At 37.9% G+C, this 27,236-nt stretch overlaps 1 protein-coding gene across 16 annotated transcripts in view; it reads right to left on the bottom strand.

Moving 5' to 3' along the window:
• Window positions 1-6,041: 6,041 nt before the first annotated feature.
• The window catches only part of SSX2IP (SSX family member 2 interacting protein), a 110,423-nt gene continuing 89,228 nt past the window's right edge, over window positions 6,042-27,236 (bottom strand). For 5 of the 16 annotated variants that reach the window (XM_077991488.1, XM_077991492.1, XM_028844131.2 and 2 more), the window contains exons 7-14: window positions 25,462-25,537; window positions 25,205-25,382; window positions 21,234-21,384; window positions 19,244-19,380; window positions 18,727-18,897; window positions 14,579-14,693; window positions 13,056-13,221; window positions 6,606-9,742 (exon numbers count right to left, since the gene is read on the bottom strand). In XM_077991488.1, the coding sequence (XP_077847614.1) occupies window positions 9,568-9,742; window positions 13,056-13,221; window positions 14,579-14,693; window positions 18,727-18,897; window positions 19,244-19,380; window positions 21,234-21,384; window positions 25,205-25,382; window positions 25,462-25,537 (1,169 nt within the window). In that variant the 3' untranslated portion in view covers window positions 6,606-9,567. 16 annotated transcript variants of the gene reach the window in all.

The following is a 27,236-nucleotide window of genomic DNA, read 5'->3' as shown; positions in this document are numbered from 1 at the left end:
TAAAAAATGGTAGCAGAGTTTTATACATGTTAAGTGGTTAAGAAATGCAAAAACAATACCACAAACATGATACTCTACCTTGAAAAAGAATGGAAGTTAGCTTGTGGAAGTAGGGGTTGGAAGGGTTGCAGCTTGTATGTTATGAAGTGGTAGAAGGAGAGTTGTCTAAAATCCCAGGGGAAAATTGTAATGTCAGATAGGCATGAGTATTGTTTTTAATGTACATGGGAAACTGAGATAGATGGTGGTGTTAGTGGTGGTGAATATCCAAATTACTGATGGGCCTGCGGCAACCTAAATTCTTGCTTCCTCAGAAGAAAGAACTCGACAGAGGGGCTTAACGCAGAAAAAGAGACTGAGGCAAGTTTCAGAGCAGGAGTGGAAGTTTATTAAAAAGCTTTAGAGCAGGAAAGAAAGGAAAGTACGCATGGAAGAGACACAAGCAGGTGACTTGAAGGATAAGTGCGACATCTGACCTTTTGACTTGGGGTTGAACATACTGGCATACTTCCAGGGTCTTGTGTCCCTTTTCCCATAATTCTTCCCTTAGGGTAGGCGCTTGCACGCACAGTGCCCTCCTTGTGCTCGGGAGGTGAGCATGCACAGTGTGTTTAGGAAGTTGTATGCATGCTCACCTGAGGCTTTCTTCCCTCTTCTAGTGAAATGCCCCTGGGAGGCCATACTCCGCCATTTTGTCTCTTAATGCATATGTTAAAGTTCACTCACCTAATTCCTGAGATTTTACTGGAAGCTGATTACCAATTTCAAGTGTTTTTAATCTGGGAAATTGCCTCTCCCTGGTGCCTGCAATCAATTATCACGTTAGTGTGACAACCATGAACCATCAGGAAACTGCCTCTCCTAGGCCTGGCTGCCAATGATCATTTTTGACAGAGGCAGTGTGGTAACTGCCATACCATCATCTGATGGTCGCCTGACCTCCTGGTGGGTGGTGGGGGAGCCCTCTCCTGCCCTGCTCATGCCTGACTACCTATCTACTGTAACAGTAGACATTTGAGATGTATATTTGTTTTATGTGTTACTGTTTAGTTTGGATCAGCTGGGCAGTTTTCTGCATTCACTTAGTGTTTCTCACTAACAGAATCACATATAAGCTAAAACAAAATTTTGCATTATGCTCAAATTGTTTCCTAATATGTCAACTGCATTGAGACAAACTTGTGCTTTTTTACATGGTGTTTATGAGTGTTATAGGAGAGCTGACTATATATTAGGTTAGACCACAACTTGATTCCATCTTTTAGAAACTATACCTGAGGCATGAATTAAAGGAAGTACCTTTGTAGGGATTAGGGTTTGTGAACCCAAAAATATCTGAGATAGGTCTCAATTTAGAAAGTTTATTTTGCCAAAGTTAAGGAGAGGCCCATGACATAGCTTCAGGAGATCCTGGTGACATGTGCCCAAAGTGGTCTGGGTGTGACTTGCTTATACACTTTTTAAGAAGATGTAATATATCAATCAATACCTGTGAGATGTACATTGGTTAAATCTGGAAAGGTGGGAAAACTTGAAGCAGTGGCTTCCAGGTTACAGGTAGATTAAAAATTTTTCTGATTGGCAATTTGTTGAATGAGTTACATTATGTTGTGTTGTGTTGTTATGTTATGTTATTTTTCAGATGGAGTCTCCCTCTGTTACCCAGGCTAGAGTGCAATGGAGCGATCTTGGCTCACTGCCTCCTGGGTTCAAGCGATTCTCCTGCCTCAGCCTCGTGAGTAGCTGAGATTATAGGCATGCACCACCACGCCCAGCTAATTTTTGCATTTTTTTAAAGTAGAGATGGGGTTTCACCATGGGTCAGGCTGGTCTCAAACTCCTGACATCATGATCCACCCGCCTCAGCCTCCCAAAGTGCTGGGATTACAGGTGTGAGCAACCCTGCCACCTGAATGAGTTATTATCTAAAGACTTAGAATCAATACAAAGGAATGTATGGGTTATGATGATAAGGGGTTGTGGAAACCAACGTTTTATCATACAGCCTCCAGGTAACAGCCTTCAGGGAGCATAGATTGTAAATGTCTCTTGTAAGATTTAAAGTCTGTGTTGATATTAATGCTGGTTAGCTTTTCCTGAATTCCAAGAGGAAGGAGGGTATAATCAGGCATGTCTGACCCTTCCTTCCCATCATGGCCTGACTAGTTTTTCAGGTTAACTTTGGAATGCCCTTGGCTGAGAGAAGGGGCCCATTCAAATAGTTGGGGGGGCTTAGGATTTTATTTTTGGTTTACAGGTTCAACAATCAAAACTCAAGTTAGAGTTCTGCTTACTTAGACAGGGCTTCCACTATACACAGGGTGACCATTTGTGCCAGTTTCCACTGTGGTACAGGCCTAATCATGAATAGCTCCCCATTTCAATATCAAAAGTTTCTCATTTAGATAACAATTTATAGTCACTCAAGCTATAATTAGTGAATCCCAGTTGTACAGTACTTGGGGGTCTGCAAAACAGAAGGCCACCAAGTCCAGAGAAAGATTGTTGAGTCAACAGGAATGTGCACCTCCAGATTTTGGGAAACCACACCACAAGCAACTGTGTCTCCGACGTACACCCCCTTCTGGCCCTCACTGCCAAGGCCAGAATTTGCCTCTGAGATTTACCATAGTCTTTTCGTTCCTTGTCAAAGAATTTCAATTAAAAGCATTTATGAGGCCAGGTGCGGCGGCTCATGCCTGCAATCCCAGCACTTTGGGAGGCTGAAGCAGGCACATCACTTGAGGTCAGGACCACTCTGAGACCAGCCTCACCAACATGGAGAAACCCTGTCTCTACTAAAAATACAAAAATTAGCTGGGCATGGTGGTGCATGCATGAAATCCCAGTTACTTGGGAGGCTGAGGCAGAGAATTGCTTGAACACGGGAGGCAGAAGTTGCAGTGAGCTGAGATCACACCACTGCACTCCAGCCTGGGCAACAGAGTGAGACTCTGCCTCAACAACAACGAAAAGCATTTATGAGTTGTTTCCTCAGATCTTTGCCCTTGATAAAAATGAAGACGAGTGCTTTGGAAATAAAAGGGCAGTATGATTTTTAAAACTCCAGTTAAAATTTTTCATGGTTTAAGATCAAAACAGTTTCTTTAGAACATATGTGCCAAGGCTTTATGTGTGGCTAGTTGTTGGATTTCTAGTTTTCTTTGGGGCATTAACACAGAATCTCAAAAATTATTTGTTTGGAAAAGTTGAATTTCACTGATATCTAATTTACAGAGATTTTCCTTATTTATTTATTTATTTATTTATTTATTTTTGAGATGAAGTCTCGCTCTTGTCCCCCAGGCTGGAGTGCAATGGCACGATCTCAGCTCACTGCAACCTCCCCCTCCCAGGTTCAAGCAATTCTCCTGCCTCAGTCTCCCGAGTAGCTGTGATTACAGGCACCTGCCACCATGCCCGGCTAATTTTTGTATTTTTAGTAGAGATGGGGTTTCACCATGTTGGCCAGGCTGGTCTCGAACTCCTGACCTTAGGTGATCCACCTGCCTCAGCCTCCCAAAGTGCTGGGATTACCACCGTGAGCCACCGCACCCAGTCTTCCTTATTATTTAATACCTCTTTGCTTAAAAGGAATAACATTACAAAATCAAATCAACTAGTTATCAAGGTAAAAGATTTTCAAGATAAAAGAAACTAAAAGTGGTTAGAAATTAAATTGATATTCCACAAAAGCTTTACACTCTTTTTGAAAATTGCATTTCATTGAGCCTCTTCACTAATTAAAAATGCATAATACAAGTTTAGTTTGAAATAATTCTGGGCTGAGAATTACAGAAGAAAAAAATCTCAAGGTAGGGTAAATAAATTACAGCATGTTATAGTCAAGTAAAAACTATACTTAGAGGTTAACAAAACCAGCCATAGTAGTCATGGCTAAGCACTAGCAGAGTCTAAACCTAGGGAACTCAGTTGTCTGACCCTATGCCTGGCTGGGATAAACAACTCACCACCTCGGTTTAGACATCATATATAATAGAAAATTGGATCCAAAAAGCCAGAATGGAGGGTTCTTGTTATCAGTTTTAGGGTTCTAGGGAATATGCAAACGTTTACTTTTTTCTAATGAGTACACTGGGCAGGGGTATGGTTTGCTTTAACAGAGCACTGTCAACAGGAATTAAACTGTCATGACAGACCAGAAACAAGAAAATCGATCTAAATGCAGATGCAACAGGGAAACTAGAAAATATCCAGCTGCCCTACATCAGCTGTATTCCTTCTAAAACTGAGTAAAAATATTCACGTTCTTTAATTCTACTACTATATTTTTCATGAAAAAATGTCTGCAAAAGGTGACTGAACCTTTTGGACAAAATGAGATATTTCTGGTCACTGTGACTGTAGCCACAGTGGGACACGGCACACAAACTGCCAAGAGTGAACAAAATGGCAGGGCAGAAAAATACAGGCTGGCCAGAGGCGGTGGCTCACGTCTATAATCCCAACCCTTTGGGAGGCCAAGGGGGGCGTGGATCACTTGAGTCTGGGAGTTCAAGGCCAGCCTGTTCAACATGGTGAGACCCCATCTCTATAAAAAAATATAAAAAACTTGCCAGGCACCACTGGTGGCACACACTTGTAGTCCCAGTTTTGTAGTCCCAGTTACTTGGGAGCCTGTGGTGGGAGGACTGCTTGAGCCCGGCAGAGCAAGGCTGCAGTGAGGCAAGATTGCACCACTGCACTCTAGCCTGGGTGACACTGTCACACACACACACACAAATTGCAGGCAATCTAGATGTATCTTCAGATTACTCAATGGCCTTTTGAGTAACATAAACTACTAAAATAGCTATTTCAATGAAATCCTTAATACCTTAATTACAAAAAGGTAGTGGTCCAACCCTGAATAGATTTGCCATGGTAACCAACCACAAAAAAATGAGGCCAAGTCTTGCACATGCACCAAATGATCACTGCTTGTGATGTAGATTATAGGTGGCAGCTAATGGGTGAAGAATTTCACTTAGAAAGCCCTCCAAGCAGGCACTGCAGCAGTGTGGGAAAAGGTGGAAATTTAGCAAACCTAAGATATGGGTTAAAGTCTGGTCTTATCACTTAATAGCAGTTATGTGACCTTGGGTTCATTATTTAACACTTGAGTCTGTTATCAACTCTAAAAATAGGAAGGTTAAGATTCCCTGACAGTTGAAAAATAAAAGTGTTCTGCGCACTGTAAGATATTTTAGTAACTAAATGAGGAAAACTACCATTTGAACATTGAGAAACTTGTATTATAAAAAGGCTAGAATGTGTGAGAAGCTTTAAAATACATTCCTTCCAAAAATTAAAAATACTTGCTTTAATAATCAGCACTAAACCCCTTGCAGAGCAATGTGCATGGATGAAATATCTAGCATCAACTACATTCGGTAGCAGACTGTAAGTGCTCACCAAATAGCTACATGTTCTATCTATACCTCCAGTTTTGCTTGCAGTGAGGCTGTAGGTGGAAGGCATGTCTCTTTCAGGTCTGGCCCTTAAAAATATCCTACACCATCTGCTAGTCTGCTTGCTGTCTGATTTGGCAATGTTGGAGACCATGTGTTCCAGATGGCATAGCTAAAAATGGAGGATTGCCCAGTCCACACTGGACATTTCATGAGCATAAATTAAATTTATTAAGCCACACTGACTTAATGTTTAATTGTAGCATAACCTACTCTATCATGATACTCTATATGCAAGGAATTGAGATAGGGTTGGAAATACACATGCATAAGGATTCATGACAAGGTTCCTACCCTCTTGAGAAAGAAGAGTTTTAGGATTCTAACCCCAAATTCATAGTCCATTCACTCCAGTAAAGAAATGTGTTGTTTCATCAGTATTTCATATTTCTCATCAATAAATATTCTGTGCTGTTAAGCATTATATACTAGGTACATGTATTTCTGAAGCTCAAAGATATGAATGAGGTGGATCTTTATCAGGAGCTTCATGTTACTGACATTACAGTACTTCCTGAGCTCTCAGCAATCCATTATTTGTAAATGTTCAAAAAAACCTCAATCATTTGATTTTATATAAATCAAATAATTTAATCAATATTCACCCACTCTAATTTATATCCAGCTTGAAAAACACTGTATATTTAGAGAAAGGATTAGAGTGACCAGTTTCATTATCCTTATCTGCATGGGCCAAATCTTTGGGAATGCTTTTTCTACTAGATAATACATGTTCTTGAGGAGAGAAAATCCTACGCTGCTTTGCAGGTCAACATTTTGATGGTAGAAAACAAAATCTAGCAAACAATCATCTATTACATAGTACTTCACAAAGGAAATACTGCTAAGACTTATAAATGGAAGCCTAGCCACGTTACTGTTAGGAAACGAATGTGGCCCTGGAGCAGACCCATCAGTCCATGTTTTATGAACAGATTGAATGTGTCATTAGCATCTACCGTTGTTTATTACAATGTAGGTTTAATAGTTGGTCTTCCACTCAGCTCAGATTCTCAATAGCAGGCAGCATGCTTATCTGTCTTCGTATCTCCAAGGACTGGAAAGTAGTTGTAACCCTTGACATACAGTAGGTACTTCATAAATGCTTATCAAAAGACTGAAAAAGGACAAACATAGAGAAAAGTATATTTACTAGACTTCCATAATCCATACTTACTTAAAATCCAATCTAGAAATAACATGACTTATATTAGGCAATATACTTTGAAGACCTGTACAACAGCGTAATCACAGCAGGGTCTTGCTAACTCACAAGTGTGTTCCAGGCATACATGCTGCAAAAACCTCTCTCCTGGGGTCCCAGGGGCTTTCAAATGTTCCACCAGGGGCAGTCAAGACTAGATTAACGGTGCTCTCTTCATCATGCGCACGAAATGTTTTCCCATAACACCATATTATCACAAGTCTATGAACAATTCTGGTTTGCTAAGGTAAGCAATATAGAACTCTTTCCAAATAATAGTATTTCAATTATGCCACGTAAGTAAACAATTTGCTGTGAACTGTCCTGTGTTCTAATCATTTAATACATTGCTTCTATAAGAAAATACTATTTGTTAAATTTTAGTCGTAATTTAATATCATTCTCATTATAGATTGCAGATGCAAATAATAGTGAACAAAATGTTTATCTCAATTTTTCTTTCACATTTTTATGCTTTGAAAATTCAGAATGGATAAAAACAAATGAAGTACAAAATATTTCAGATTTACATAGTGATAAACAAGAAAGCGCTTAAGATTATCAGGAGGACTTACAAATGGAAGTATACTCTAGAACCATCATCTATCATGGCTAAATGTGAGATTAGCACAGCTGTATTATTTGTACATTGCAAACACCTAGAAAGAGATGGGAAACAAAATCTTAGCAGTTTTGTATGTGGAGTCCTGGGTTTTCCAACAGACATCATTCCAACATTCTGAGATTAAAGTGACTGGGGATCGTTTTGGAGTTGGAATGTTTAACAAAAGTGATGTTGTTAGGTAAAATGTCCAACTTCTGGATCTATGCAGACATCAAAGGTGCAATGAGTCTGGCTTTCACTCTGCTGTTTCTTTCACACTTTAGATTTTAAAGTAAGTCTCAAGGAATTTTTCTTTCCAATTTGAGAACTCACTTTAAAATGGAAACATGCAACGAAAAACAGATGCTGCTTTCCAGAACTCCACTGTCATAAAATACAATATTTGCTAAAGAGATTTAAAAATTAGAATGCTTATTTCTTGCAAAGTACACCATGGAAAACCCTGGGGGGGAAATTCTTGACAAATGTATCCATTAACTGCATTTAAAACTTCTGATTGCCTTTTTTGACCATGTTATTGCTAAACAGCAAAACAAACAAAAAAACAAAAACAAAAACAAAAGCAAAAACAAAAAAAGCCTACATCCCAGCTAGATTTCTTCCTTTAGAATATGGTAGTGTCTTTGATATTTTGTACCATGTGTAATAGTTTAAATAGTAAAGAAGTGACCATGCATCAAGCTGAAGGTACTGAGTGACTAATGCTCAAGAGCTAGCTCTTTAAAACTATAAATATGGTTACTGTATTATGAGTATATCCACTAATGTCTCATAAGATACTCTTAATGATATCCTATCAGCCCTGAAAAAAATGGCTGCTGCTATGCAACTCCAAAGAGTTACATAGTTATGTATAGTGAATGGATAACACAAATAAGTGGCTTTTTTTGTTTTTTTAATAATATGAATTTAAAATAGCCACAAAGAGGGTGAGTGCATGTAAGTGGCTGAACTGCCAGTACAGGGGAAGGTAAATGGGCCTAAACTACGATACCTAGCAAGGACTGGATCTGTGCAGGCTTCTATGTACAGAGACAAGCAGGGTTAGGCACTTAAAGCTTTTTGATGAAAATCCTGGGAAAGAGCTGAGCCTACATTTATTACTATCAAAACAACAACATATTTTTCATGAAACATGCAATCAGAAACATTACAGAGACTGAAGAGAGCCTAAGAGTTTTCTGAAAATGAAATGACACATTTTTCCAGAGTATCATAATATCTCAATTATAAAATTTGATGGTTTTACATTATATTTCTTTAGTGGCAAATACCTCATTAAAAAATTATTAAAAAACGATTGACAATACAAAGCCCTAGTTAGTATACAGATATTACTATACTGGTACCCATCTCGTAAGGAAAATATCACCATCTAGATATCTTAAATATCTTCTATCATCCAATATCTTAAACCAATTTCTTAAATTGTTTTATTCAAAGGTACTTTTGTTGTCTTGCCCCATTCCTCTATCAATAGTCCTTTTAAAAATTATAATATCTTACATATACAAAATAAAAATCTAATGTCATAAAAATCTCAAAAATGTACTGTTAGTAGTGTTGATTATCTAAAGAACTCAGCTTCGTGGAATAGCTTTCAATATTTATTGCCCAGATGTATTAAAAAGAATTCTTAAATGTAATGCATCAATGGTCCTAATACATCTGTAAACAGAATACCACTAAAAAAATTTTACTGGCATGAAATACTATACTTATGGTTGTGTGAAACTTTTAAATCTTAAAGCCTCTTAACATAATCATGTATATCTATGTACAAAACATACATAAATTTCACTTTAAAACATATGAAAGAGGTAATTTCAAATCACACTAAACATAATAAATATAGAACTTGCTTTGTTAAAAATCTACAGTATACATTCAAGTAAAGGCTAAACTTCCAATGCCAACTATATTTGAGACAAAATTAAACATTTACAATAATCAGTTTCCTAAAAGTGCTATTTTTAATACCTATAAGAGGAAACTCATTCTAGTGCTTTTGTTTCCATCCAAACATCTATACATTCCTTTATTCACAGAACCAGATGCTTCTGTTACTAAAAATACATATCCAAAGCTTTTATATCCTTTTAAATAGATTTAAGATTTCAATTCTTTGGGGGAAGACGGGGAAGTCCAAACAAACAACTTAGACCATCTTAAGTTATTAGAGATAATTGACTTTATGACACACCCTGTTTCAAGTTAGATGTGAAATTTGATGAACATGTTAATGAAAACAATTCCAGTCCACATGTCTAAGGTAAGTCATCTTTTTCTACATGAGAATTTGTGTAGGTCAAGGAGCATCCACTATAGCAACCTTCCTGTGATCCAGGTCTTGACGCCACACTCCATTTTTGATTTGTACATTCTCCTCCAACCTGATTTGGTTTAATTTCTTCAGGAGTCATATTCAGTACATTGATTGAACTGTTGGGAAAAGAAAGGCAGATCTTAATGACTACCCTCTCCTTCTTTTATACTGTACACATGCCTGGATGTCTAAGGTCTCATTGCTTCCATGTCTTGTGCTAATTTACGTACATTTGGAGGACACATGATCAAAAACAGTAAAAAGAAGTGTTTCAAAATGGCGTAATTTATCACTTTTATCTATTTATTTTATTTATCCCTTTAGTCTACTTTGATGCATGCTGCCAAGTGAAGTTTAAGGTAGAGAAGCTTAAAGTAGAGCTTAAGGGTTTTGAAAGCTAATATTCCAAATGCCCCCGTTTTTCTGCCACTATTACTTATCTCTTTATATCTTCTTTCTTTACATGTCCACTTGTTAAAGTATGCTTTCATCTATCCATTCAGACAGATAGTTAATGAGTGCCTACAGAAGTGGCTAAAAGACCAGACTCTATAGCAAGATGGTTTTGGTTCAGTCAGCCTCAAAACAATAAATCTGCTTAAACAGTAACTTTAAGATCTATGCAGTTGAGCTAATGAATACTTTTTAATCAACTGAACATGTAATTTTTTTCACAAAAACTTTTCTAAATGTACATTTCTTGTGACTTTTGTTTAATAATTCAACCTCATAATGTGGCAATCTTTAAAAAAAATTAAGTTCAATTCTAAAAATCTAAGCCAAAAATCTAATTTAAAATTTTACTTGGAAAAAAAAAAAAAAAAAAGGCTGGGAGCAGTGGCTCACACCTATAATCCTAGCACTTTAGGAGGCTGAGGCAGCCAAATTGCTTGAGCCCAGGAATTCAGGACTAGCCTGAGTAACATGGTGAAACCCTGTCTCTACAAAAACTTAGCTAGTAGTGGTGGTGCATGCCTAGTTTAATCATTTGTACAAGGGATTCTGATGACCAAATTACTATAAATTTATTTACCAACAATTACAGTAATTCGGTCATCAGAATCCCTTGCACAAATGATCAAACTAAGTTTTGTAAGTAACTTATGCACAAGTCTCCTTGCCTGGAATCTAAGGCACAGCCTTTATGCAAAATTCCATTCTACAGTGAAAGAACAATGAGGATGTTGTAGAAATTAGCTACAAATACTCCTAATTATTTTGTTGTAATATTAATATAAACCGAGATCCAAAATGCTTCGGGAGCAAGAGAACCAAGTTTATAAAATAATTTAAAATGTGAAGAACCATGTCAGGCTGCACAGCTTCTCTATTAGTCATAAAACTTTTTTCTGTTTGTTTTACTCTTAGGGGCTAGTTAACAATGAATAGTTTAATTCCTTTAAGCTCCAAAATTATTTCTATGCCACTGATGTTGTTCAGTGGAGCACTCAGAAACAAAAAAAAGCATGTTTATATTTGTGTACATGTATTTTTATTTTTATGCTCACTAAATGTTTACAATGAACTAGGTACTGCTTTTAAGTACTTTACATATACTAACACTTAACTTGCAACACCCTATGATTTAGGTACTAAATGCTGAACTTTATTAAACATAAAACAAGGTCTTCAAGAGATATTTGTCAAATATTTCACAACTAAAAACAATGATATAAAAAGCTAAATATGTAAAATATATAAAAACAACTGAGACAACTATGTTATGCTATCTCTTAGATATAAAATGCATTACTTGTCAATAGTGGCTAGAATTTGCATCTGTGTCTATACAGATAGTTCTGATTGGTCAAATTTGGAAGTTTGATTAACATTCTATGTAAGAAAATACTATGAGCTTACACATTATCTTTTGATTGTAAAATAAACAAACTTTCACTTCCCATATTCAATTCATCTACTGGTCTAACTTCAAAATAGGTCCCAAATTCAAGCATTTCTACCTTCACATTATGACCCTAGTCCAAATTACCATTGTCTTTTCGTTCCCACTCCAATAGTGCCTCCTAACTGGATTTCCTGGTTTCTATTAGACTCCTACAATCTGTTTTCGGCATTATAAAACAGTACTCTTTTTCACTCTCTTAAAACTAATGTTTTTTCTACTCCCCTTAGAACAATATTTGACCTACAAATGCACACTAAAATATTTTGTAAATCAAATCCCAGATGTGTTGGGGGTGGGGTGGAGAGAGCGAGCAGAGTGGGATTATGTATGAACAATATTGATCATGAGTTAATAATTGTTGAACCTGCGTCATAGGTACACATGGGTTCATTATTTTATCCTCTCTGTATTTGTGCGTATTTGAACTTTTACATCTCTCCATCCTCATCTCACACCTCTAGGTCTTGGTCAGCACTGCAAATGAGGTGTGTCCCACCTCAGGGTCTCTACACTTGCCTAGAGTGCTCTTACCTAGCTCTTTTTCATCCCCTCTAACATTTACTTGGAGTCCTAATCCCCACACCTCTTAAAAGTCAACTACAACTTATAGTGTGTCCTCCTCCTCCTTTTAAAAGCTTCCTTTCTTGTTTTAAACTCCATCTATTTCATAATTCTTGGCCCAAGGGCCAGCTGGCTTCTTCAACCCTTAGTTCCACTCCAGTCTCTTAACACAGGCCGAGTTTGCTTCAAGCTCTGACTATTTTCCAAGGCCATTGTCTCCTCCTTTTAATTAAGAGCAAAGAGATTGCCACCATACTTTCTAACTTACCCCTCTGACCTTTTCTATTCCTCTCTATCTTACTAGGAATGGTCTACATGCTTTCTCTGCTTCGTTTAAAATTAATCTGGGAATTGGCGCTGAAGCAGAGTATTGGTATTATTTTAGAAAATGATATAGTAACTTGAGATAGAGGAAAATACCAAAATGTAGTAATTAAGAGCAAAATATGGGTTTCCCAGGGTGGAGAGCCACGTTTTTTTACACTGTCATCCTTGGGCACAGATTTTATCACTCAATATGAACAGGCATTTCTCAGTTCTTTGCCCTTCAACAACAATAAAATGGGCATGCCAGAAAAAAATGTTAAGATATGTACTCTACAAAAACTGTCAAAACAATATCCATCTATTTAATACAATTAAAGTACTTAAAATATTAATTCCTATAATTAAGATTATGTTCTAAATTATATCTTAAATGTGAAATAAAAAGACACACATCACATGATTTACCTCCAAGAGGACAAGGAACAGATCTACCTGTTCACCGTTGTATTCCCAGCATCTAGCACAGTGTCTTTATATACTGGACACTCAATATTTGTAGAATGAATAAATCATCTACTAAATTCCTCTCCAAAATCTCTATTGTTCCTAATACTACAGACACGCCACCTTCTCCTCAGCAGTGCAACTTTACCAATTTTTAGAAATATGTGAAAAGATCACCTATAGACAAATACCTATGTTCAGATACGCAGGAACGTGTCTGGCAAAAGTCTGAAGTGGAAGGTGAAGCAGGAAGAGATTTAGTAAGTTTAGACATGCAAACTGGAGACCCATTAGATACATTGTGAGGCTTCTTTTGCGGCTGCCTCGAGTGCACTGTAAGATTGTCCCGATCAGAACCTGTTGTAAAACAAGGAAGGGAAAAAGGCAGTACATACAGTGAGGCATTAAATATAGTGAAGGTAAATCATCAGGATGATTCATCTGCAGTTCTGAGTGAGGTAAGAGATGGAACAAATTCAAATTAATATCATTAATCTTGCTATCTTTGTTGCATAGTCCACATGTTTCAAAGGATTTTTTTTTTTTCTTTTTTTTTTGAGATGGAGTCTTGCTCTGTCACCCAGGCTGGAGTGCAGTGGTGCGATCTTGCCTCACCACAAGCTCCACCTCCCGGGTTCACGCCATTCTCCTGCCTCAGTCTGTAGCTGGGACTACAGGTGCCCGCCACCATACCAGGCTAATTTTTCTGTATTTTTAGTAGAGACGGGGTTTCACTGTGTTAGCCAGGATGGTCTCGATCTCCTGACTTCGTGATCTGCCCGCCTCGGCTTCCCAAAGTGCTGGGATTACAGGCGTGAGCCACCACACCCAGCCAAAAGGATCTAGTTTTAAAAATATTTCTAGGCTGGGTGGGGTGGCTCACACTTGTAATCCTAGCACTTTGGGAAGCTGAGGTGGAATGACTGCTTAAGCCAGGAGTTCGAGATCAGCCTGGGAAGTATAGTGAAAGTTTGTCTCTACAAAAACTTTTTTAAAATTACCTGAGTACGGTGGTGTGTGCTTATAGTCTCAGCTACTCAGGAGGCTGAGGCAAGGAGGATTGCCTAAGCCCAGGACGTTGAGGCTGCAGTGAGCCGAGATGCACTCTAGCCTGGGTGACAGAGCAAGACTCCATTTTGAAAAAAAAATTCTAGATGTAAATTTTCAAAAACTTCACATTATTACAAACTCACAACAAAAGTCACTTTGGGTATGCACAGTCCCCCTCTCATCCTCACTTTGACTACAGTAAATAAAATATTAAACTTGATTTTTAGGCCAGGTGCAGTGGCTCATGCCTATAATCCCAGCACTTTGGAAGGCTGAGATGGGTGGATCACCTGAGGTCAGGAGGTCAAAACCAGCTTGGCCAATACGGTGAAAACCCATTTCTACTAAAAATACAAATATTAGCCGAGCGTGGTGGGCACACACCTGTAATCCCAGCTACTCAGGAGGCTGAGACAGGATAATTGCATGAACCTGGAAGGCAGAGGTTGCAGTGAGCTGAGGTCACACCACTGCACTCCAACAGAGCAAGACTCCATCTCAAAAAATAAATAAATAAATAAAATAAAGTTGACTTTTAGTTATAATTAGAGAGCTCTAATTGGTGATTTCCAAAGTTCTGTATTAATAGTACATAATATTTTGTGATATGTAAATAATTTTATTTATATGCAAGTTCAAATTAAAGAGTTTATAAAGTACTCACTTCCTGAGAAGGCACTGAAAAGTTTCACATTTTCTGAGTTCTGGTGGTCAAAGGTAGTCATATTTAAAAACTGCTGCTTTAACCAACTGGCTCTTTCTTCTTCAAATGCCTTTCTCTACCATAACAAACCAAAGGAATAATGATCAATATTTCAACGTCCACACAGTTGCCATTTCACACGATTGCTCTAGCTATCTGTGTTTGCTCTCTGGCTATCTATACATACTTCTTATGTCAAATGAGTTAACCTAAAAAAACTAAGAATAATTTTGGCTCTCGTCTGTAATCCTAGTATTTTGGGAGGCTGAGGGTTGGTGGAGCACTTGAGCTGAGGAGTTCCAGACCAGCCTGGGCAACACGGCAAAACCCTGTCTCTACACAAAATACAAACATTAGCTGGGCATGGGGCACAGGACTACAGTCTCAGCTACTTGGGAGGCTGAGGAGGGAGGATGGCTAGAGCCAGGGAAGTTGAAGCTGCAGTGAGCCAAGATAGCGCCACTGCACTCCAGCCTGGGTGACACAGCAAGACCCTATCTCAAAAAAAAAAAAAAAAAAGCCAGGCGCAGTGGCTCATGCCTGTAATCCCAGCACTTTGGGGGGACAAGATGGGCGAATCACAAGGTCAGGAGTTCGAGACCAGCCTGACCAACGTGGTGAAACCCCATCTCTACTAAAAACACAAAATTTAGCCAGGCATGGTGGCGCGCACCTGTAATCCTAGCTACTCAGGAGGCTGAGGCAGGAGAATCACTTGAATCCAGGAGGCAGAGGTTGCAGTGAGCTGAGATCGCGCCCCTGAACTCCAGCCTGGGCGACACAGCGGGGCTCTGTCTCAAAAAGCAAAACAAAGCTGGGCATGGTGGCTCACACCTGTAATCCCAGCACTTTGGGAGGCTGAGGTGGGCGGATCCCAAGGTCAGGAGATGGAGACCATCCTGGCTAACACGGTAAAACCCCATCTCTACTAAAAATACGTTAAAAAAAAAAATTAGCTGGACGTGATGGCGGGCGCCTGTAGTCCCAGCTACTCCAGAGGCTGAGGCAGGAGAATGGCGTGAACCCAGGAGACGGAGCTCACAGTGAGCCGAGATCACGCCACTGCACGATCCATCACAAAGCAAGACTCCATCACACACAAAAAAAAGCAAAACAAAACAAAAAAAAACGAAGAAAAAATTCACTTAAGAAAAAATTACATTTAAAAAATAGAAATTCATGTTTCACCTACTAAACCAACCATCACTGTCTTCATATCAATTTTAAGTTCACACGAACAATGCAAAAAATGGAATAGAATATTAGCCTAACTTTTGAACATACAAAACATTACGAAGTTACAAACAAAAGAAAAACATTCTATATTGTAAATTAGTCACTTGAAAAAAAGGACCTATGACTTCATCAAGCATTTCTCTCATCCTCCAGCCATCTACCGGTACTGGTAAGCCACCACCACTAAACCACAAGAGGGCATATGCAAATTATGTCAAACCTCCCCCTTCTGAACAGCTGATGAATCCTAAACTAAATTCTCCATCAGCCCTCAGGTCTTGCATGCCTCCCTCCTATCCCTCACTATGCACACCATCCCAGTGACCAGACGGAGAAAGATTCTCATGCAGGGAAAGGCACCTGGCAACTGGGAGCAATATGCAAAGCATCAAGAGTATCTGTTGGAGTACTGTGGGGGATATGGGCTCGGAAACAGGTAGGACACAATGCTGGTGCAAATGTTCCCTGAAGATAGCTACTGATGAAACAGACATTTAGACTGGAACTGAGGAAATCCATGTCAGCTACTTAAAACAAGCAACACACAATCTTTCATTCATAAATATTGATACAGAATTATGCATCACCAAACATTTGAGAAAACTAGTAATAGAAAAAAGGTCAAGATAAATAGAAAACTGACCATGGATAACAGATAATTCAAGAGATGAAAGAAATCTTTAAAAAAAAGGTAACACATATTATCAGACAGATTAATAAACATCTGTAAAATATCATCACGCTATATAAAGAAAAGCAAAAATTAGGGACATTAGAAAATTTTAAAGATAAATTCTGAAACAAAAACTCAGTGGCTAAAGCAAATAATAAAACTGACCCTGAAAGGCCAGTTTCGTGATCTCTAAGACAAAGGTAAGAGAATATTCCAGAATTGAGAACAAAAGTCAACCTGTAGATATATATTCAGAAGGCCAAATGCGTGTCTAACAAAAGTTTCAGAACACAGAGAAGTCAAAGAAGGAAAAAATAAAGATGAAAATTTCCCTAAATTAAAGAAATACAGAACCTTTAGGCTGAAAGGAACTCTCCAGACATATCCCGGTAAAATGTCTAAACTTTAAAAAAATACCCAAGCTTCCACAGAGGGAAACAGAAAACAAAACACAGATATCTACAAAGTAACACAGGTATATTACAATCAGGCTTCTCATCAGTAAAACTAAACACTAGGAGAAAGGGAATAATTCAAAGTTTTGAGGGAAAAAAATGTAATCTAAATTCTACACCCAAACCAATCATGTATGAATATATTTTTGAATATTCCAGAATTCAGAATGTTTATAGCTCATGCACTATTTATAAAAAAAAATTACTCAAGAAGGTAATACAGCAAATTGAATAGAAACCCAAGAAAGACAGTAACATGAGATATAAGAAACATGGCAGCCGAATCTGATTCAGGAAATCACAAAGGAAGCTACAGAGAAAGTCAAAGAATTCACTAGATAGTGATATATCTGGGTGGCAAAGTCTTAACAATACAGAGTATTTTCTGTGTCAAAACATATTTGGTTATAGAATTATATTTACATAATTGTAATGTTATCAATTTTCTTTCCTGGTTTTCCAACTTTGAAGTCTCAAGTTTAGACAAAGTACTTATACCTGGATTGTATTGAAGGACAAACTATAAATGTGATAACAATGAAAAATAGTATCACAAACAAAAACTGCAAAGTAGGGGAGCAAGAGAGGTAGAACAAGAGTAACTACAAGAATGTCCTCAGCTTTCACTGCAGGGATGAACTGACACTGACTGAAGTTGAACAAACATAAAATGAAATGGAAGCTTCACATTATTTCCTTAAAGCAAAAAAAAAAAAGGCAATCAGAAGAACAAAAGGAACAACATTATGAAGACATGAGATGTGAATGAGGAAGGGTGTAGGCAGGAGATACAATAAGGACACAGAATTCCTTATCTTTCATAGCAGAGAATCAATAAACTGATAAAGAAGAAAATTTGAAATACATTAAAAGTTAAAATAGTACTTCCTACAAGAATTTCCAACAGATACTTTTAACAAAAGTTACCTCTAAGGACTGAAACTGGGGACGGGAAAGGAGGAGACTTTCTCACTTTGTAGCTTTTTTTATGAGTTTTGTTGATTTCTTTTAACTATAGTCAGACATTACTGCTACAATTTTTGAGGGGGGAATATGTTAGAAGACACATTGCTAAGTAAAAAAAGCAAGCTACATGGAGAAACCCTGTCTCTACTAAACATACAAAATAGGCCGGGTGTGGTGGCGCACGCCTGTAATCCCAGCTACTCAGGAAGGCTGAGGCAGGAGAATCGCTTGAACCCGGGAGGCAGAGGTTGCGGTGAGCCGAGATCGCGCTATTGCACTCCGGCCTGGGCAACAAGAGCAAAACTCCGTCACAAAAAAAAAAAAAAAAAAAAGCAAGCTGTAGAGCATATATATAACAATAGTGGACTGGGGAGAAGAGAACTTAATTTTTTTATTATACTTCCTTTTTAAACAGCAACGCAGTCTTGGTTGCACTGTCTTCTGACACCACACCTACTGACAGTGGATGAATGATGGATACCAAAAGAGATTTCTTGTGGAAATCTCTCAGCAGGAGAAAGCCAATCTGAAAGGAGTAATAAATGCTTATAGCCTTTTTTTTTTTTTTTTTTTTTTAGTTCAGTTCTCAAATCTGGTAAGGGGAAATAATCCCATTCTATATGCTCAGCCTCTCTTTCATTTCAAATTATTTATGAGATCACCAGTAAATATTTTAGAAAATAAGTAAATAGCAAGAAACCAAAGTAGACCTTAGAAGCATTCTACTAAGGCCCACCCACCCCCAGTATTTTCAAAAGCACTACCATTATTTAAAATACCTCCAATCCCAGGCGAATAGCGGCTTCTGTAAAGCTTCGTCTTTCTCTCTCAAAATTCTTTTTCTGCTCTTTAAAAAGCGACCATTCTTCTTTGAGGCGTTCCTTTTCTTCCAACAAATAACAGTCTCGTAATAGTGAAGTGGTATCATCATCACATGCAGTAGCAAGCTGCTGCTATTAAAATTTAAAACATAGTAAGTTCCTGAGGGGCCCTGCAACACTCCAACAACTTGAAATGAAAGCAAAGGAAGGTGGGTCAAACTTCAGGGCAGGAATATAAATTATTAAGAATCCAAAAGTCAAACGAGAATTCCCATTTCCCAAAAGCTACGACCCCAACTAGCAAAGTATGGACTATTTAAGGAATGGTACACAACGTATCTGTTAGCAGGAAACGTAGACTAGAAAACTGTCAAATACCAGGGCCTTATGAAATAAAGGAATACAAATCTGCTAACGTTCAGCACAATTCTGGCTTCTCATGGAGAACAAGTTTTACAAGGTAATTCATATTCACCTGCAAAAGCTGTTGCTGAGTTTTAATCATTTCTTTACACTGCTGAATTTCTAACTCAAGTTTTTCAGTTTCTTGTTCGTGGTCTTGTCGTGAGATAACATCTTCATCATTAAAACCTTCCAGGTGTACCTTTGAAACTAAGACAAAATCAGTAAGTTGACATAGGTTTTATAGCCACCATTTAGTTTACAGTGTTTCTACACATATCGTTAAAATAAGGGCTCTCAGAACTTTTATCTTTCTGGAATTTTATAGGTTTTCTAAAAAGTAGTTATGTCCTTTGGCTTTTTAAAATTTCATAAGCTATAACAAAATTACATTTATATTATTTTAACATTATAAAAAATTTTTAAGCAGCACAGCAACTACAGGAGTTCATGACAATTATATATTTGTACAATTTTAAGACTAAATGATATGCTTACAAATGGAGCTCTATTGCCAAGATTTAATTTGTAAACCATATTTATTCAAGATTATGTCCTAATTAAAAACAGACAAAATGGCCATATTCAGAGAAGAGAAAAATAAAATCATTATGTTTTTGTTGACACTGCTTCAAAGATCAATGACGTGTCACAAATCTTGCTCTCAAATATTAAATTCAACAAACACGAAGTCCAAACACACTTGCTATTTGCTAGTAGACAGCACTGACTCAAATGAACAAAATCTCGAGTATATTCATTTTGGTGTTGTAATAATAATTTTGCCGATTGCTCTTTACTACTTAACATAATGGCATTGAGTTCATATTTTGACAATTTAAATTTTTTCTTTAAATAGGCTTCATTTACTGAGCAGAAATCTTCATTTTCCTAATTTAAAAGCAAACTTTACCAAGTAGAAAATATTAAGAATATATTCATCAATGTAGAGCTATGTATAAGGAAAAAGAATAATGTCTGAAATAATAAAGTGAAAAAAGCACACTAAACAAAAATATAGGTGATATTCAATTTTTAAAAAATTTTTAAAAATAAGTATCTTGCAAATCCATAGAGGAAAGTCTAGAAAAATATACACCCAACTGTTAAGTGTTATATGTATGGAATGGAGACCTGGATATTCTACTTTATATACTTCCAAATTAATATTTTGCATTAAACATCTATTATTTTAAAAATAATTTTAAGTGAATTACTAGGAACACAGTAATCTGCAAGCATCTAGAAATAAGCAAAAAGTTCCTATCTATACTATGATAAATATTTCTTGATTTTTTGAGAGTCAGTAAAAGAGACTCAGTTTTCTCTCTTTTTTGGGGGGGAACAGGTGGTGTGTGGTTACATGAATAAGATCTTTGGTGGTGATTTCTGAGATTTTGGTGCACCCATCACCCAAGCAGTATACACTATATCCAATGTGTAGTCTTTTATCCCGGCTCAGTTATCTTTATTCGATTGTATACTGCATCCAGAGCAGATGGATCCATGATGTCCTCTTTTCAAACATTCACCCTGAGACCAAAGTGTATTTTTCTCAGTGAGGTTCAAACCTCACATCTAAATGTATGTAAAATCTTGGCTGTGCACTGTGGCTCACACCTGTAATCTGGACACTTTGGAGAGGCCAAGGCAGGTGAATCACTTGAGGCCAGGAGTTCAAGATGAGCCTGGCCAACACAGCGAAACCCCATCTCCACTAAAAACACACCAAAAAATTAGCTGGCTGTGATGCGCGCCTATAGTCCTAGCTGCTCAGGAGGCTGAGGCAGGAGAAATCACTTGAACCTGGGAGGCGGAGGTTACAGTGAGCCGAGATCGCACCACTACACTCCAGCCTGGGTGACAGAGCAAGGTTCTGTGTCAGAAAGTAAAATAAAATAAAATGAAAAAATAAATGTATGCAAAATCTTGCTTTCAAACCACCAAACTGAAGTATATAGTACTTTAGCTCTGAGCCTACAGATATAGCTTTCTAAGTGACTGAAAATCAACACCTTACCAAATGTCACAACTCACTTTACATGCAGAGAAGCAGTGGTTACCTTGGTTATCAAGTTTTTCTACATGACTTTTCAAAATTCTCCACTGTTTTCTGATGCTGTTTGTAAGCTGCTCTCTCACAGTTTCACAGGAAAGGTCCCACATGCTCTCTCTGCTCAGTTCCCCGGCATCTTCTTCAACATCAGAAATAACCTACAAGTGGAGAGAGATGAAGAGGAAAGGCTACCACTTTACAATGGCTTTAGATGCTCAGGCAAGTAGTCTTCAGTTTGATTTCCAGAGGGAGCCGCATCCGAAGCATTTCTGTGCTGTGTCTTATGCACATATGACCCAGTATTTAACATAAATGTCTTGGAAAAAAAAAAAAGAAAAAGACAGAGACTCCTAAATTCAGCTCGCTCTAAACCTGAATTTGAATCCAAATACAGTTAATCCAAATACAGTTAATGACAAGAGTCATGAAGCTGTCTGAGGAGATATCAATAGCTGTCTAATGTGTTGGATGTTTTCACACGTTATTTAACCCTCAGCTCATTACAATGTAGGAAAACTGAGGCTTAGAGAAGCAGCATTACAACTAAGAGGCAGAACTGATATTTGACATTAGATCAACTTGTTTCTAACCCTAGGCTGCTTAAAGAAACACATTTGTGAAATAATCTCTGAAGTACTTAATAGAAGCAACTGTTAATTCTATTTTCCTCATGTACTTTTGTATACAACTGGAGATATTTTTCTTTGTATTCTGCCAAAACATGAAATCATAAAGAAGTAGCAAACTTTACTGATATATGATCATACAGAATCAAAGCAGGATAAAGAACATGGGGAAACAATACTAAAATGGATATATGTCATAATAACCCACATCTACATAAAGTAGTTCTAATTTGTCATTAATATTCAGGAAGGTAGAAAGATACGCTTCACTAATTTGAACAATAAAAATCTTGCTGGGGTAAAAAGGAAGACAAAAGCTGAAAAGAAAGAAGGGCTGATTCGACTGCTCTCACATAGAGATCAGCAGGATGAGGGAGCAACTGAGTCTGAAGAACTCTATCAGTAGTTGAGGTCAGCAACGGCTAGTAGAGGTCAGGGATTCAGAGGCAGAGCAGACAGGGGAATGGCCCAGGATCTGGCTCATGGTGATTCTAGCCCCTTCCAATCCTCAAAAGCTACTTGCCAGTAACTGTTTCAAGGAAGCACAACTTGTCTTCTGAACATTTTAAAGCCTATTAGAATACTACGAATCTGTTAGAAAAATTATTGGCCAGGCGCAGTGGCTCACACCTGTATGTAATCCCAGCACTTTGGGAGGCCGAGGTGGGCAGATCACAAGATCAAGAGATCGAGACCATCCTGGCCAACATGGTGAAACCCTGTCTCTACTAAAAATACAAAAATTAGCTGGGCGTGGTGTTACATGCCTGTAGTCCCAGCTACTCAGGAGGCTGAGGCAGGAGAATCGCTTGAACCCGGGAGGTGGAGGTTGCAGTGAGCCAAGATGGCACCACTGCACTCCAGCCTGTAAACAGAGCGAGACTCTGTCTCAAAAAAAGAAAAATGAGTAATTATTGCACATTTCTCAGATTGAACAGAACTCTGTAACCACAAAATGAAAATAAAAAATTTGGCTGGGCACAGTGGCTCACACCTGTAATCCCAATACTTTGTTAAGGCCAAAGTGGGATGACTGTTTAAGCCCAGGAGTTCAAGACCAGCCTGGGCAACAAGACCCTGCCTCTAAAAAACCAAAAAACAAAACAACAAACTCATTTTACCTGAATTTTTGGTATATGTTTTAGCTACAAGTAAGTAGGTCAAATAATAAATGAAACCTGGATGCTACCTAGGCATTCCAACATTACATCTTATTTCTCTTGCTATAATGCTTCAAAAATCTTTCCCTACAAAAATGAAAGAGAAAAGGGAACTAGAAAAATGGATCTTTTAAAACTAGAAAATATATTCAAGAGATCGTTGTTAGTCCACTTAAACATCTGAATTATGAAGAATTATACAGGATACTACCCACTGGCTGAGTAATGGGGGTGAGGAAGGTTTAATCACTGGAGAAAGATCTCCCTGATTTGCCACATACTTTTGCTGACTGAAATCTGGTGATGAGACGTTAAGGTTGGACCAAAAACTGAAGACGCTGCAGGAGTAACGGACACTATGCTAACCTTTAAGAAGTATTAGTGAATGTTAAGAACTGACTAGAAGTGACAGAGTTTGAGATAAAAAGGTTAACTACATATAAGAGGTCAAGCAGGCCTCAAAATGGAGAATGTAAAAGATATTCGGGAATTCAAGACCAACCTGACCAACATGGAGAAATCCCATCTCTACTAAAAATACAAAATTGGCTGGGTGTGGTGGTGTATGCCTGTAATCCCAGCTACTCCGGAGGCTGCGGCAGGAGAATCACTTGAACCCGGGAGGTGGAGATTGCAGTGAGCTCAGATGGTGCCACTGCACTCCAGCCTGGGCAACAAGAGCAAAACTCCGTCTCAAAAAGGCCTGGCGTGGTGGCTCACGCCTGTAATCCTAGGACTTTAGGAGGCCGAGGAGGGCGGATCACGAGGTCAGGAGATTGAGACCATCCTGGCCAACATGGTGAAACCCTGTCTCTACTAACACATACACACACACACACACACACACACGCACACACGCACACACAAATTAGCCAGGCGTGGTGGCGGGTGCCTGTAGTCCCAGCTACTCGGGAGGCTGATGCAGGGGAATCACTTGAACCCGGGAGGCAGAGCTTGCAGTGAGCCAAGACTGTGCCACCGCACTCCAGCCTGGTGACAGAGCAAGACTTTGTCTCTTAAAAAAAAAAAAAAAATATATATATATATATATATATATATATATATATTCAAGTAATATTTTTTTTAAAAAACGTTAAGGAATAAAAAAGAAAAGGTAAGTGCTGGGATGGGTTTATCAGCTGGACTGATGCGTGATACCACAAAATAAATAATCCTCAAATACAGGTTTAAAAAGTAAGTTCTGGTACCTTGCTGTTTGTTAACTAGCATTTTCCATCAACATTATTTTCAGATTTTAATTACTAATGTGAACTTGCTGAAACCTAAGATTTTAACTTATATGTAAAGCAATTAAGTAAAATGAACTTTTCACCATTATGTTATTTTTTTTTTTTCAGACCTCTGCATGTATTACTCCCGTTCTCTGGAATGCTTTCTCCATGTTTGTTTGGTTTTTTTTAACCTCAAAAATACTTATTTTCTAAGAAGCAGTGAAAATGTCACTTTCTCTGTGATGCCTTGATTGCCATAACTGTTCTGCACACTGCACCACCTTATTACAGCACCTAATAATGTAATAATCACGTCTCCACATCTGTCTCTCCCAAAAAGAGCTTCTTGAGGGAAAAAGTCAAAATCTTTTTAGCCTTTCCTTTCCAGAGACTAGAACATAAAGAACACTCAATAAATTTATGAACTGATTATTTGGTTCCCAAAGTTAACGAAAGTTTCACTCTGTGAAAAGTAGAGTACTTAATACTAAAACAACTGAAAGGATATTTGACATAGTGGTTATGATCGTGAGCTTTGGAGCAAGGCAAACTTGGATTCAAACCCTAGCACTCTCACGTGTGATACTGGGCTACTAAGTATTATGCCTTAGTTTCCTTATCTATAAAATGGGGATATTTATAGTATCTAAATCATCAAATTATAAGAAATATTCTCATATGTTACAAGGAATATTATAAAATGAGACAATGTTCATAAAGCACTTCTTACAGTGCTTGACATGTATTAATTTCCTGGAAAATCATCTGCAGCATTTTTCAGGGAATGTCTGAAAACATATAGGAACAGGCTTTTTGGTTGTCACGGTAACTGAAAGTAGCATAGCAGTGAGTGTCCTATTCAAAATACCAATAGTGTCCCCATTGGGAATGCCTATCACATGTTTTAATTATTCTTATTAGCAATCTGAAGACTATATTAGAGAGGAAAGAGCCACTTACAGTTCCTGTACTATCATCTACTCTTTCTCTAGGTTTCTTCTTTTGGGGAGAAAGAAGGGAAATCATTTCCTTTTTCATCTGTTGAAGAACCTTCTTAAGTTCGGCATTTTCCATTAGGATTTGTTTCTGACGATATTCATAATCATTCAAGAGAATTTTATACATTTCATCTTCATTCCTGAGAAAGAAACTGTCAGTATGAAAATGCAGGATAGAAGGAAGTCTGATTACATTTATCAATTTAAACTGGACTTTACCTGGCTTCAGTTTTACCAGTCCTCCAGGAGCCTCTTTTTCCATCAGCTCTCCCAACATAATTCAAAATGTCCATAGCTACAAACATGAACACAGAAAATTAATTCTTACCATACATGCTTAAGCGTCTAAAACTCTAATGCACTCTATACACATAAATGGTGAAAGTGAACCTGGTATATAGGTTAGGATTTAGGCTTAAACAGCCTAATTTTCGAGTTTCTAGTTCTACACTTGGAAGCAATGAGATCTCGGCACATTATTTAACTGCTAAGCCTGTTTCTTCTTGGACACTGGGAATAACAAAAGTATCTACCAAAGAGTTGTGAAGACAAAGAAATAACTGTTAAAGCACCCAACACTGTAGAGTGAACACAGTATCTGGCGCACGGTAAGTACATAATAAATGTTACTTTATCATTATTAATTTCATTATCAGGGTCGGCTGATAATCGCCCGCAGGCTGGCTGCCTGATTTTGTAAATAAAGCTTTATGGGAACACAGCCACATCTACTTGTTTACATACTGCCTATGGCTACTTTTCCTGTTATAATGGCAGAGATAAGTAGGTGCAACAATTAAGTTGTAGATCCCATAAAACTGAAAATGTTTACTATATGCATCTATACAGAAAAACTTTGCCATGCCCCATTAACATTAACATCTTCAACTTCATCAAAGGAGTCAAAGCCCCTGGTAGTAGTAATATCTTCTGCCGCAGGTGGACATGGAAACATTTGGCATAAGAAGGAAATAAGAGTAAATTATTGTAATCTTAGAGTTAATAAAATCATTATGAAACTGTCACTTCTGATTGGACCAGGAAACAGTTAGGCCCCTATAATGGAAGAGCTCTATTTCCAGAACTAAATCCTTAATAAACTTCTCTGTGTTACATTTTATACTTTCAGCATTTCGGCTGGGCGCGGTGGCTCACGCCTGTAATTCCAGCACTTTGGGAGGCCGAGGCAGGTGGATCACGAGGTCAAGAGATCGAGACCAAGGTGAAACCCATCTCTACTAAAAACAGAAAAAATTAGCCAGGCGCGGTGGCGGGCACCTGTAGTCCCAGCTACTGGAGGCTGAGGCAGGAGAATGGCGTGAACCCGGGGTGCGGAGCTTGTAGTGAGCTGAGATCACGCCACTGCACTCCAGCCTGGGCGACAGAGCAAGACTCCGTCTCAAAAAATAATAATAATAATAATAAAATAAAATAAATTTAAAACAATACTTTCAGCATTTCATCCTGCTTTTTAATTGTTTTTCCTTCATGAATGAACATGAGGCTAACTAACCTTAAAAACCAATGATTCCCCAAATGAGTAAGATTAACTCAGGATACCTAAAGCTTTCCAATCTTAATTGCATATTACTGAATCTTCATTTCTATTTTTCAATAATTTAAAAAATAAAGTATTCAGCTACCTCCAACAGCTCTGCTGTAGAATGACAGCGATGTAGTCAACACTAAACTGCTTGCTGACAGCAGGCAGAGTGTACCACATGACAGCCTGAAATGTATGCTCATCGTCTGTTTTTCAAATCTAAGGTAAGACAGTTTAGGGGTGTCATGGTATAATGTATGTTAGAGGACTACGTATGGTCACTTGGAAACCACTCTTCAATAAATAAATACACACTTCTTGTGTCTCGTATTTATACCAGGCCAGCAAAACTGTATTGTAAAGATCTACTTTCATATTTCTTTGCTTTTTAATTTACACTATCTACTTGAAATTATCCAAATATTTGGATGAAATGGTTTAATGTTTTGAA

The sequence above is a fragment of the Macaca mulatta genome, chromosome 1, assembly GCF_049350105.2.
Source record: "Macaca mulatta isolate MMU2019108-1 chromosome 1, T2T-MMU8v2.0, whole genome shotgun sequence".
In the NCBI taxonomy this organism is placed as follows: domain Eukaryota; kingdom Metazoa; phylum Chordata; class Mammalia; order Primates; family Cercopithecidae; genus Macaca; species Macaca mulatta.
This window is presented reverse-complemented; position numbering and strand designations above follow the sequence as displayed.